The sequence below is a fragment of the Pinus tabuliformis genome, chromosome Q, assembly GCF_031772625.1.
Source record: "Pinus tabuliformis cultivar Carrire ecotype Pingquan chromosome Q, CPIR1, whole genome shotgun sequence".
In the NCBI taxonomy this organism is placed as follows: domain Eukaryota; kingdom Viridiplantae; phylum Streptophyta; class Pinopsida; order Pinales; family Pinaceae; genus Pinus; species Pinus tabuliformis.
Window position 1 is genome coordinate 1,277,115,173 of NC_142296.1, and position 14,357 is coordinate 1,277,129,529.

Genomic DNA, 14,357 nt, shown 5'->3' on the forward strand with positions numbered 1-14,357 from the left:
ATTTTCCACTCTTTCCCCTCCTTGCTTTTGAATGAAAGAGATGGTATTGTGCATTCTTCTCTGTATTGTGGTTCTGTGGAAGAATTTAGTGTTCCTTTCTCCTTCTTTCAGCCATCTAATCCTAGATTTCTGCTTCCAGAGAATTTCCTCCTGCTTTCCCCTCTCCTCCATTTGATTGTGAATGTGCTTTTCCTGTTCCAAAGTCCCTTCCTTGTATCCCTCTGTGATTATCTGTTGCTGGAGCTCTCTCATTTCTTTGTTTAGATCTTGTTGAGCCTGGAAGATGTTACCGAAAGTCTCTTGATTCCAATGCTTGATTTGGGATTTCAGAAATTTGAGTTTCTGTTGAAACTGAAACATTTTTTATCCCTCTGGCAAAGGGAAGTTGTTCCATGTGGATCTGATGAGATCATTGAAGGCAGTATGGGAGAGCCAGAACGCTTCGAAGCGGAATGGTCGCCTGGTAGCATTGCCTGGTCTTTGCCATTGGAGGGAGATAGGCCAATGATTAGAACCTGAATATGGAAGAATTGATGCCATGACGTCGCCTCCAAGATGCACCACGTTATCAGAGATGAGGAATGTGTCTAGTTTAGAATCTATTTGTTGCCTCCCAACCCTGCGATTGCTCCAGGTGTGCGTGCCATTGCAGAATTGCAGATCAATTAACAAATTGTTTTGGATAAATTCTTTAAAGTGGCCATTTTCCTGTTCTAGTTTGGCACGGCCTCCTTGCTTTTCCTCCAGCTTGGTGATCATGTTGAAGTCCTCCAATGATCCAATGAGGATGGACTCTATTGAAGTTAAGCGCTTCTCTTGTGTCTAGTAAAGCAATTTTGTTGCCTGCTTCCTGTGGGAAGTAGACATTAGTGAGATGGCCATGGATGTTGGTGCCGATTATATGAAAAGTAGCCTGAATAATGTGATGGGAGGCATGAATGTCTGAAAGCGTTATAGCTTGCGTGTTCCAGGCAATTGCCAGTCCCCCGGAGGCACCCGAAGCATCCACTGCAACCGAGTGACAGCCTGGCCATGCTCTAGAGAGAATGTTTCCAAGAGTGTTGCTATTACATTTCGTTTCCTGAAGAAAGAAAATCTGGGGTTACTCCTACTTTATCATGTTTTTTATCATTCTGAGTTTCCTAGGGCTATTGAGCCCTCTTAAATTCCATGAAGTGAGCTTCATGATTCACTATTAGTGGTGGGCTTGTAATACTTTGTCAGCTTAGCATATCTGCCTGAGTCTACCAGGATTTTCCCTATTGCTATAGTTCTTTGGAGATATGTGCTTCTCCCACATTTTTTGGAGTCTTTAGGAAGGAAGCCACCATCCCATTGACTACCCGGCTGAATACCCAGTTGTTGTTGCTGGTAAGCCCTGGAGATGATGACTTCCAGTGTGCTGAGCTGATGCTCTGGAATCTTGTCATAGTCCTTCTTTCTGCATGCTTGTTCGAGCTCGAGAATGTCAAGTCCTCCCAAATCAATGCTTTCTAGTTCTTTGTCCATTTGTTGCGTCTGACTCTTTTCATCTGAAGTGATTGCTAAGTGCAAGGATTGGCTGGGGAAACCGTCAACATCCATATCATTAGATTTCCATTCAGGGTCCTTTCGAGCCACCTCAGGAATCCCATTGATGTCATTTGGGGGCAGGGGATTGGGAGAGGAACCAGATGGAGGGGGGAGAGAGGATGAGATGATCAGCGGAGGGATGGGCAACAAGTTCGGAGGTGGTTCTTCTAAGGTTTTAGCAAGAACCTCAAAGCTGTTGCTTGTGGAAGGAATGGAGGCAGCGTCCTGCTGGGGTTTTTTCCCTGAGGAAGGTTTTTTGTGTGATCTTTTGCGGTTTGCAACTTTGGTGAAGCCATCATGGGCCGGCTTGTCTGAGGGATCAGAGGTTTGGGGTTTAGCATTTAGAGGACAATCTCGAAAAAGATGCCCATGGGCATGACACTTACGACAGCGAAAGGGTACATGTTCATAATCCAAGGGTTGAATCCATTCATAGTCATCATGGAAGAGGCTTACCGAGTCCGGAAGGGCTTTGTCCAAGCGCATGAAGACACAGATACGGGCATAGGAAGTGTATCTGCGCAGCTTCGTTTCTTCAGCAATTTTTATAAACTCCCCCAGCCCTTTGCCAATGTCTCTGAGTGATTCTTCATCCCAGTATTCCGACGGGAGCGAGTACATCCTGATCCATACTGGTGCCCAGCTGAAATCCTCCTTGTCTGGGTTAAATCTCTCTACCCATTCCCTTAAATACAAACCAGCGGAGTTGAAGAAATAGGGACCTTCATCCATGATTCTATTCCGATCTTCGATGCAAATGAAGATCGCAGTGAAGAACCCCTTTGGTCCTAGCTGCAGGGTGACATGACCCTTGGGTTTCCATTTGGCAGAGATCCGTCCTTGCAAAGCTTTTTTAGTCGGCCAGAATCCAATAAATTTTCCAATGAGCGCATGGTCCTTCATATACTGGATTTGACTATTGATTTTATGGCTAGGAAGTTCTATCTTGGGCCTTTCAGCTGCTATGGATTTGCATGTCTTTGATGTAAGCTTGGGCATTTCATGTTGCCCTATCTTTCCTTCTGGTACTTCACTGCGCCTGTCTGACTGATCAGTGGAAGCATTTGTCGTTTCTTGCAGTGGGGAATCTCTTTTGTCCGCATCTTCTTGTTCTGGCCCAGAGGGCGATGTCCGTTGCTGTGCTGGAGGATCTCTATCAGAAGGAGGGGAAGGCTTTGAAGCCCCCCCCCCCCCCCAGGGGGAATCCATTGCCGCACAGATTAAGCCAACGGTCTGCTGTCACGATGAGGTAGGCGGACGGTAGGTGGAGGCAGAGAAGAAACAGTCTGCGCCATTGCAGAGTCTCGCAGAAACCCTAGGTTGCAGAGCACATCGTTCAAACTCCCGTATATCTCAAACAATTAATATCTCAGTTTATAGTTGAGTTAATTTATATAAGTAAGTATATTTTTTCATACTAACAATTTCTTGCTTATAACTTGAAAGAGAAAATAAAGCTAGACAACAAATTAGTATATGAAATCCCTTTGTTTATAAGATAAGAAACTCATCTCCTTACAATAATCTAACTACTTATAATTTATTGAAATATACATACTTTACCACTCTAATTTTAAACCTATAAACTTTGAGAAAATATATATATAAAACAAGATGATGATCGATGCAACAATAAACATACTATTTTAATGAACATAGAAACGGGGACCAAAGCGTAAAAGTTAAAATAAAACTCGGCGAGAACTTATCATCGAAAATTATTTAAGTTGAAGGATTTTCGGAGAGGCATTTATATACGACGAACAAAACTTTCCATTGGTTTGACTCACTAGGCAGTCAGTGCCTTGCATCTCTAACCCACCGCCCGGGAATTTGAGTCGCCATCATAGAGTCAGATTACAAATTTATATAAAAGAATATCAGGAGCAACAGCGACGTCTTTTCTTTGAGGGAATGTTTTTTTGACCTGTAAAATAAATGGAAATATTTTAAAATAAGTGGATCGTTTTATTAATTTACTTTTATGTTTTTAAATTACTTTAATTATTGTAAATTTCAATAATGAATAAAGAAATAATCTGCTTAATTAAAATTATGCAAAACTGGATACCGGAATCTGCCTGCCATAAAAAAAAATATTATCGGGTAAGCAGTATACAAGGAAATTGACATCACCGATGAGGACATTCATGGAACCCTATGGAGTTGCGTTGCCTTTAGATCCTATGCAACCAGTCATACATGGCAAAATCATGAATGGTACTTTAATTTTAAATATAGCCAAATCTTCAGAATGTTATATGTATAATATTCATATTTTTATATTGAATGTATATATATAATATTCATATTTTTATATTGAATGTATATTTTTTTTTATTTAAAGTCTATAAAACAAATTTTAATTGTCAACTGTGTTTTAAATTAAGGTGTTTAATTATTTTATTATTTGATTTTTTAATTGGAATTAGATAAAATAAATTTTTATTAATTTTTTTTAAATGTATAAACAAATTTAATGTATTGATTTTTTTTTGGAGTATTAAGATTTTTTAATTGGAATTAGATAAAATAAATTTTTATTAATTTTTTTTAAATGTATAAACAAAGTTAATGTATTGATTTTTTTTTGGAGTATTAAGATTATGTAAAATTTATATATTAAATTTATGATTCTAATAAATTTTTGTTAAATTAAAAATAAATTTAATGGGAAAATATATCTTCTACTAAAACTATGTATTAGATACTAAAATTTATTATTAATATAAACTCATAAATTAAATATGATGATAAATAATTAAAAACCTAAGAAAACAAACTCTCCTAAGAATATTTACAAAACCCAAATAAATGTTATTCTCATAAAATATTAAGAATATTTACAAAATACAAATAAATGTTTTTTTTTTAAACTAGGATAATGGGTAACTGGTGAGAGTTATCCTGAACAAACCCAGCATCAAATCTAACTGGCTGCCACTATAAACCTAGACTAGGTGCGAACCTTCATCTCGTGGGTTTTACCCAGCGAAACTTACCGTTAAACCCCATATCATTATATAAAATCTAAACAAATATTACCAGAATCATTTGATGTCAATAATCAGAAACAGCATGGAAACAATGGAAGATATTATATCCTAGCGAATAGTTGCTGAAAATGTGGCCCGTAGACCTTCAAGAAACTATATACTATATATCAGAATAAAAATACATGTTGAATAAAACTATGACAGCGCTATCAAAATAAAAATACATCTTTGATAGAACTATGAAGTTGGTTACATCTTGGTCGACTTTTTTGGGCTTCAATCAAAAGCTTTAAGCATTTATTATTTTATGATATATAAAAATACACGTTGAATAAAACTATGACAGCGCTATCAAAATAAAAATACATCTTTAATACAACTATGAAGTTGGTTACCTCTGGGTCGACTCTTTTTGGGCTTCAATCAAAATCTGTAAGCATTTATTATTTTAAAAGTTGTCTGCATGTTATTAAATTTTTTGCATGGTAGATTCCTCCTTCCCTTCTGGCTCAAACATGTAGTTTATTTTACTAGCTCCAGCTCTGTTACTATCTTCCATGCGGCCTAGGAATAAACAGGAACCGAACTACAGTGAAACTGCTCCAAATTTGCCTCTGCTACCTTTCACAGAAGGAACTAAATTTTTTTCTTTGGGCCAATATATTAGATGTAGTGTTAATTTCAATTCTTACTTTATTGGTTTTGTTCCCATCTGCGCGCACATTTTTTCAAGTAGAGAATAAGCTAGCAAATGAAGCCAAGCAGTAGAGATTGCTGCTATGACCGCCATCGGCTCTGTTAGTATCTCCTATTTTTCTTTTGTCTTCTACCATTTTTTTAATGGCAATGGAATCCTTTACTTTTCCATTTATTTTTAATAATAAATGGAATCAATGAGCATGGTGAAGTTCAATGGTCGTCGGAATCATGAACGAAACACAAGACTCCAACGTATATCTATTTCTCCACGGTCTATTTCACCACCTAATCACCTAGTTATATATTTATAGCGAGACCTGTGCACATAGATGGGCCAAAACTCTCCATTTCCCCGCGTCTATTTCATCACCTAATCACCTAGTTATATATTTATAGCGAGACGTATGCACATAGATGGGCCAAAACTCTCCGAAATAAAGTAAACATTTGATCCTATGATTCAGTTCCAATTATGACAGTGATGGTTCTACTGAAACCTGGTTTATTAGATGTTTACTTTATAGATATTTCAAGATGGTGAATGGTGCAGACAGTAAATGACTTGCTATATAGACATAGGATTTTGGGACAATTTAGGTCAAAGATTATTACTTTGATATGACATCTTTAAAGACATGCATGCCATATTATATATATGTGTGGGTATTTTGATATCATTTGTAATCATCAAAGTTATATATTATTTTTTTAAAAGGTTTGAAAGTGGTTATTTATATATTATGTGTGACCATCAAGGTTTTATATATATATATTTATTTGAGAAAATAAATTAGTTTTTTTCTCAATTTCTTGATTAGTGAAGTTGGTGGTATGAGACATCTTACAGGTATACTCAAGAGTTTATAAGGCTCAATACAACAATATTCATAGACATTAAGACATTGCAACAATATTTATCAGAGCATTTTAATTCATCATTTCGCTAGCTAGTATTTAAAATCTTGGTAGGGAAATATTATATATTATGTTCAATACAAGAATATAGAGAAATATTTAATAAGGTTAAATTCATATTTTCATTTCTTTATTATTTTTCATATTTTCTTTATTATTATTAATTCTATTGAAAAAATAAAATTGCATCTTGTATATGTTTAACTTACTCAAAAAAGTCTAGCTACTTATATTTATAACATGCAAAAATTACCAAAACTAGAATTATATTTATCTAAATAAACTGAATGTTACTTATCCTCTTTTGAACTTTTTACCGACCCTCAAAATTTAGATTGGCAATTACACTTACTATTTCTTATCCTTCTAATTTTAATGGCACTTCTTTATGTGAGTAAGAACTTTCAGATGAATGTGTTAGGTTTGTTGGCTGCTGCATATTTCTTCATATTGTTTAGTGAAACCTAGATCATTAATAAATCATTGGCTTTCTCTGCATAACTCATAAGATCATTCTGCTAATTTTCGCTCTGCTCCACTTCAGATTTTTTTTTCCAATTAATTAAATGAAATGTTATTATCGATTCTTTCTTTATTGGTTTTGTTCCCTTCTAAGTGCTCACTCATTCTTTTAATAGAGAATACGCTCCTTGTATCCTATAGCAAATGAAGCCAAACAGTAGAGATTGCTGCTATGACCACCATCATTTGCTCAGTTCATATCTCATTCTTTTCCTTTTACCATTTTTCTAATGGCAGTGGAACCTTTTATTTTTCCAATTTTTTTTAATTATAATGGAATCAATGAGCATGGTGAGGTTCATTGCTCAGTTCATATCTCATTCTTTTCTTTTTACCATTTTTCTAATGGCAGTGGAACCTTTTATTTTTCCAATTTTTTTTAATTATAATGGAATCAATGAGCATGGTGAGGTTCAATGGTTGTCGGAATCATGAACAAACCACAAAAATCCAACGGCTATCTATTTCCCCACGGACTATTTCATCACCTAATCAACTAGTTATATAATTATAGCGAGACCTATGCACATAGATGGGCCAAAACTCCCCGATATAGAGTAAATATCTGATACTATAATTCAGTTCCAGTTAGATGGTAGTAATCGTTCTACTTAAACCTGGTTTATTACGTGTTTACTTTATAGATCTTTCAAGATGGTGAATGGCTCAGACTATAAATGACTTGCTATAGACGTAATATTTTAGGACATTTTAGGCGAAAGACTCCTACTTTGATATGACATATCTAATGGCATGCATGCCATATTGCAGGAAGGACCCATATGTATTTTGATATTATTTGTAATCATTAAAGTTATATATTATTCTTTTTAAAGTTTATATTATTTTTTAAAAATTTGAAAGTTTTTGCTTGCATAATATTGGGTTATTTTATGTGGTCTTTTTGTTTGAATAATGTTGTTAGTAACTAAAATGGTTATTCTCTATCCGTGTTTGACAAATGAGTTATGATAGGTTTTCTCACCTGTGAAAAACATTGGTAACCATCCATGTTATATATATATATATATAAAATAAAGTAGTTTTTTCCTCGACTCTTCAACTAGTGAGGTTGTTGGTATTAGGCCACTCTATAGGGATCCTCAAGAGTTTACAAGGCTCAATACAACAATATTCATAAGCACAAAGCCATTGCAACAATATTTATCGGAGCATTTTAGCTACTCTTGTCACTAGCTAAGATGATTGTTGGTATTAGGCCACTCTACAGGGATCCTCAAGAGTTTACAAGGCTCAATACAACAATATTCATAAGCACAAAGTCATTGTAACAATATTTATCAGAGCATTTTATCTGCTCTTGTCACTAGCTAAGATGATTATTGGTATTAGGCCACTCTACAGGGATCCTCAAGAGTTTACAAGGCTCAATACAACAATATTCATAAACACAAAGCCATTGCAACAATATTTATCAAAGCATTTTAGCTGCTCTCGTCACTAGCTAAGATTTAGAATCTCGTGGGGGAAGATAATATTCAAGGTTATATATTATGTTCAATACAAAAATATAGTGAGAAATATTTAATATGATTAAATTCCACAACATGCAAAAATTGCCCAAACTACATATAAACTAAGTTTCTCTTTTTTACTTTTCCTCTTTCTAAATTTTTTTCTAACCCCCACAATTTGGATTAGCATTTACAATTGCAAATTCTCATCCTTCTAATTGTAATGGATAACACTTCTTTATCTGAGAGTGTGAAAACTCTCAGATGAATTTCCAACCCATAACACTTCTTTATCTGAGAGTGTGAAAACTCTCAGATGAATTTCCAACCCTTAGAATTTGGATTGGCACTTACAATTGAAAATTTTATCCTTCTAATTTTAATGGATAACACTTCTTTATCTGAGAGTGTGAAAACTCTCAGATGAATGTGTTTTCTTTGTTCAAGCTGCTCCTTGGCTGTTGCATGTTTCCTCATGTTGTTTCCTAAATCCTAGATCACTGCTAAATCATTGGCTTTCTTATCATGACTTACATGATCATTCTACTTGTTTTTTCCGTCCTCCACTTGGGATCCTTATTGATTTTGTTCTTCTGCATGTTGATGATTCTCGTCTATTTATTTGTCTTTGTATTTTTTAAGAAAGAAGATCTAGAAATTTCCATCCCTTTGGATTTTGTGATCTTTTCTTTGACCTTTTTTTCTTGAGGGCATGTATTCTGCAAGTGCCTTCTCTGATGACAAATTTGACCCCTAAAATTTTATTTTCGAAATCTAACAATTGATTCCACTTAAAGTCTTTATGAACCAGATGGATGTGATTTGATAGGCCTTTACTAAGGTCTATCTCAATGCAAACCCTGGAAAAGGTAAAAATACATTTTTCCATTCTTTCTTGATATGTCTTCAAAAATCTCCCCAATGTGTTCCCAATACCTTCTAAAACTTAGTGGTGCCAGAAGGGGGGAGGGAGGTTTTGTAGTCTCACCCATACCGACATATTCGTAGCCACCATTATTATTCCATCAAAACATGGAAACCATGGAGTTGCGAAAACACCTGCCCTTCCCCAAAACCAAGGCCCATATTTGAAAACAAATTCTAGATATTCTTGATTATCAAATTGAGCCACAAAAAACCCCTTCAAACATAGGTAAATATCACATTTATTGGTCCAATTGGTAAAGGCTCACTGATGTAGATCTTTGGACTTGGGCCAAAAATTGTTAAATCTAGCTTGGAGACCTATGAAGAGAACACTTACTTCTAGAAATTTTACTGACATATCTAGTGCTTTTTCCATTTGTTCAACTAGGTAATGACGTGATATTGACAGATTTGGGGTCTGTCTATTTGGTTTTGGCAGCTTTCCTCTCATGACATCCTTGAACGAGGCTGGACCCTTAGGGTTTCTGGCAGACAACGTTGATCCAAATGGGTTACTCATTCCTGGAGCTCCACCCTGCAACCTCAAGTTTATAATAATTGTGGAATTATGATCTATGGCATAGTCTTTCAATTGGATAGCATCTTGTAATGATTTCCCTTCATGAATATAAAAATATAGACTTGTCGATATACCCAACTTATATTGGACCTTCTTTTTCACATCTATCAGTCAAACCCCTTAAAGGTGTGATTTGCCATTTAGGGTTTTCACAAGTATTTGAAAAGACTCCTCAGATCTATATTTGGTTCTGATAAAAATGTGTCTACATAGAAAAAGGGAGAGTCCATAGAAAAGAAAAAAAATGTGTCTACCTAGAAAAAGGGACAGTCCAGATATGAGTTTGAGGATGAAATTGGACCAGAAACCTACTGCTAGGACCATCATACAACTGCAGTTTGAGACGATCCGGGTCCTTAGAGGAGAAGAGAAAAATTCTACGAACCCTCCATCCCTATTAGATTCTAGATCTGTGGGATTCTAAACAATAGTAAATCTATGGAGATGTAGATATGCTATCTACAAGCAAGGTGTGTTTGTTTATGTCTATTTTCCATTACTTTGTGATCTCATGCCGATCTAGCAACACTCCATATGCATAGTCTTCGAAAGTGTTCACTATGAACTGTATCTAGACGACAACAACGTGGGAAGAAATAACCCATGCATCGAGCAAAGGCTCATTGACGATGATATATTATGGTTCACAAGATGTAGCAAAAACCCTAACATGTTCCATTCCTTTGCAAAACTTCAAGCTCCTCCGACACTCTAAATCATTTTTTCTTTATTTTTTTTTTTTTTTGTAAATCAAGATTCTATTCATTCTTCCAAAAAGAGGTACAATAGTAGAAAAATGTAGGTAGTCTCACCCTGACTAGGTTTGATGACTACTATAATCAACATATGGCAAAGAAACATAAAAACATCTAAAGACACAGTCCACAACTTAGGAGGCCAAAAGCACCAGTAAACACATAAAACAAGTAAAACACTTGTAACCATGCTAGTCATCAGAAGTGATGGAGATTAGGTTGTCTAGAGCTGTTCCTGGAGGAGGGAGAGGACAAAAGGAGAATTGAACGTGCTCTTTGAAGTGGGCCATCCAGGCCTCCAGCTTCTCTACTTTCTTAGATAACATATTTTGGCCTCGTCATACCACCACTACGCACTCTTGGACATGGCACTGGAAGTAATGCATCTTTGTCAAAGTGGAAATGAGTGCTACATGCTCCTCCTACCTCACCTGCTTCGAGGTTTCAAAGCATTCAAGTACCGACTAAATCAAATCCTAGCAGTTCTCTAAACAATAATCTTGTCTTTGACTGTGTCCCAAATGATGAGCCTTCCCCCATCCCCCCGAACAGCTGGGACGAATGATCCCACCCCTTTGCTGGTTCTATGGGGTGCCACTTCCACGACCAACCACCGAGCGACCACGACCGCGACCACCACAGGCCTCAGAAGCCACCTGACCAAAACAACCCACCGTGCTACCGCCACGACCGCTAAAGACCACCCGTTCCGAGCAACATGCATTATTACCACCACATCCATAGTTAGTGGTTGCTATTTCCATCTGTAAGGGAGACAAACAACCGCTCAGGCTATTCAAATTGGGCTAAGTTGTAAAGCGAAACTAGCCAAATGGGGAGACGGATGAATTATGACTGACCCTACACTGCTAGGATGAGTTGAAGCTAACCAGCAGGTGAGTTCATAAACCTCAATTGTTGCTGAGGAGAAATGCCCCACCCTCACCAGTGGGACCACAACCAACCAACCCAGGCTAAACGCAAAGAACCACAATTCCATACCAATAATGAGGACCTAGATTTGCAATTGACAACCCCTCTCCCTGAATAGGACCCACGCTAACCAAACCGACCAAAATCCAGCACACATGCTCCATAAACATTGCTTGAGCTTGCAAAACCTTGAGAGGGGATGACTAGAGGTAGCAAGCCCAATTTTCCTCTAGTGTGCAAGGGATGATACCAAACCCAAGTAAGGCCAACAAAACAAAACTAGATCCAGAAGGTTGAATCCTTCCTTGCGCATGATGACCATAAACCGAATACAAAACTGGCAATTAACAAAAATGCACACCCATAAGCAGAGAAGGTGATTTTGACAACGAAGATGCCACCTCTCCCAAACAGGGTTCCCTCATAAACAACTACTCCCTTGCTGAAATCTCAAACTACACTTACCATAAGAAGACCAAACCCAGAATGTCTAATAGAAAACCTCACCACCCTCCATAAATTGTTGACAGACATCACCTCTCACGAGTTTCAAGACTGATTAAGGTCTCACACAAGTTACATTACCATCTCTCGTACACAAGGTGCATTGAGAGGACAGGGAAGCCGGTCCCCGCGCCTTCGGCCATGTGGTATTCATGGATGCCCATGAATTACCTCGATATCATTGTTAGCTTGGTTCATCACCCCATTGGAAATCTTTATTATTATTTTTATTAAATTTTTATTTTCATTTTGATTCATAAATACATTTTTTTAAATAAGATTTATAATTTTTTTGTAATAGATATTTTTTTTTTTGTAATTGATGAATTAAAAAAAATAATGATGATCAACAATAGGTATTTTAGATACTCTTTTCTAAAATCCTATTAATTCAAGTAAGATTGACTAAATGTATAATATTTGAAGATGATTCAGAACCTTATAAAAAAAAGTTTAGATTGCTTCATTTATTATTTAATTAATAAATTCACAATATGAAATTTTAATCACATTAGATCAAAATTATGGTCTAAGTACATAAATTGAAATATATCATATTAGATCAAACCTATGTTGGGGCCAAATCTATATAGGCATTACAAATTAACTTGCCTATCTAGATTCATTAATGCCATATCAAAAATCAAAATTATGGTCTAAGTACAAAAATTTTCCTTGGAATGGATTATATAAGCATTATAATCTTCTAGAATGGCTAACTTATATAATCTCTAAAATATACCAACAATACATAAAACCTTAGATAGCATAACAATTGAGGTTATTTAGCCCCATCATTGAGGAAAATGAGCCTTGAAACTGGATATTCAAGGCTACCCATTTGACGATTGAGACATTCTAAGTAATGGAAACATATGCCACCAAACTTAGTTGCATCCTAATTAGTCTTGTAGTTCAGTTCCTCCATTGTCCATTTGAGTTGCACCAACTCATCCTCCATTCTGATAACCCTCGCATACAACTCAATAATGGCCTCCCATGTAGTGGTGGAGGAACTGGCATACAACTGTTGGTTTTTCCCAATCTATTTGATGTTCTCCAACATGATTTGAATGGTCTCCTTAAGACCTTGAAACATGTTTTGTTGAAACAAAAATCCATGAACATGTACAATAATAGGATTGCCTCCTTCTGATTGAGCCTTGAACTCATATTCAAGCAAGCCTTGGTCCATGCCTTGATCCTTGCACACAGTGCCCAACATGGCTTGGGCCTTGCAAATGGAATTACTCATGGAGAGTTTAGGGTATAAAGGGAAAGGAATATCTCATCTCCACACTTCAACACTCCTTTTTCTATGAGGGCCCCCTCATTTGCAAGGCAGCTATCTTTCTGATTGATGTGCAAATGACTATGGAAAAACTTCTGTTTTGAACCTTTCAAGAGCTTGATAAATCCTTTCGATTATAGTTTGAAGCTTGGAATCTGATAGAAGGGAATTACTGATAAGAAGGTTTAAAAGGATTGTAGAGTGCCCCATGAAAGTGATTTCTTAGATATTTCTTTCAACTATGAAGTGGAGACTTTGTCAAAGCACATAAGTTTCTTCTTAGATATTAGTAGTTGTTCTTAAGCCCCATATGAAGGTGTATTCTAGTGAAAAATCACTGCCCAACTACTTTTTCCATTTGCGGATTGTTTTTAGATGACACATTGAACTATAGAACATGAAAAGGATGCTATGTTATCCATTTTTCAAATCCATATTATGTGAATCTAATTTTCCAAGCAGTCAGGGATGAGGGGGAGAATAAGATGTCCTCCATAATTCCCAGAGAGTTAAGCCAAGCCTTCTCTACCATATCCAACTACTGAGTAGATATTAGTTGAATTCTTTTGGAAATGAAAGTCTCCTTCAAGAGGGCTAGCTCATTACCAACAATCTTCCTATAATATGCTTCTTCACTAAGAAAGATTTTTCTATTGCATGTAAGCCAGAGTTTCCAAACCACAAACTTGGGGAGGGTATATTAGACCCTTTTGAATAGATGTTTATCCTTCATACTATTTTTATAGCAGGATTCCCAATTCCTCAATAGATCTTGGATATTTTAAGATCGTCTTACATGATATATAATCTTAAGGAAAGTGTTTGTCCAAAATTTCTTGGCGAAGGGGAAGAAGAGAAATAGATGGTTTATGGTCTCCTGATTGCTCTTGCATAGTTCACACCTTGATGGAGCTATAATTCCTCTTTTACCCAAGTTTCCTACTGTCAAAATATTCATGTGAGCCAACACCCAATAAAAATTGTTGATTTTAGGTAGGTGGACACAATTCCATATCCTTGTCTAAATTTTCAATTTGGAGGGTGTTATTATACAAAGAGGATTTCCCTATATCCTTCCTTCATCAAATAGACTAAATTTCCCCGGCCTCTATTGTCCTATGTTTCCATATGGAGGGGGACATCAATTCACAAGGCTTAATTGGAATTATTCACACTTCAGTCTAATAT

At 36.3% G+C, this 14,357-nt stretch overlaps 1 protein-coding gene across 1 annotated transcript; it reads right to left on the bottom strand.

The window, feature by feature from the left end:
• Window positions 1-363: 363 nt before the first annotated feature.
• Window positions 364-2,781, bottom strand: LOC149224513 (uncharacterized). The gene is made up of 4 exons (XM_089388203.1): window positions 2,029-2,781; window positions 1,217-1,953; window positions 844-1,037; window positions 364-794 (listed from the first exon to the last, which is right to left on the bottom strand). The coding sequence occupies exons 1-4, from the start codon at window positions 2,779-2,781 to the stop codon at window positions 364-366; spliced, it is 2,115 nt and encodes a 704-aa protein (XP_089244329.1).
• Window positions 2,782-14,357: the final 11,576 nt, after the last annotated feature.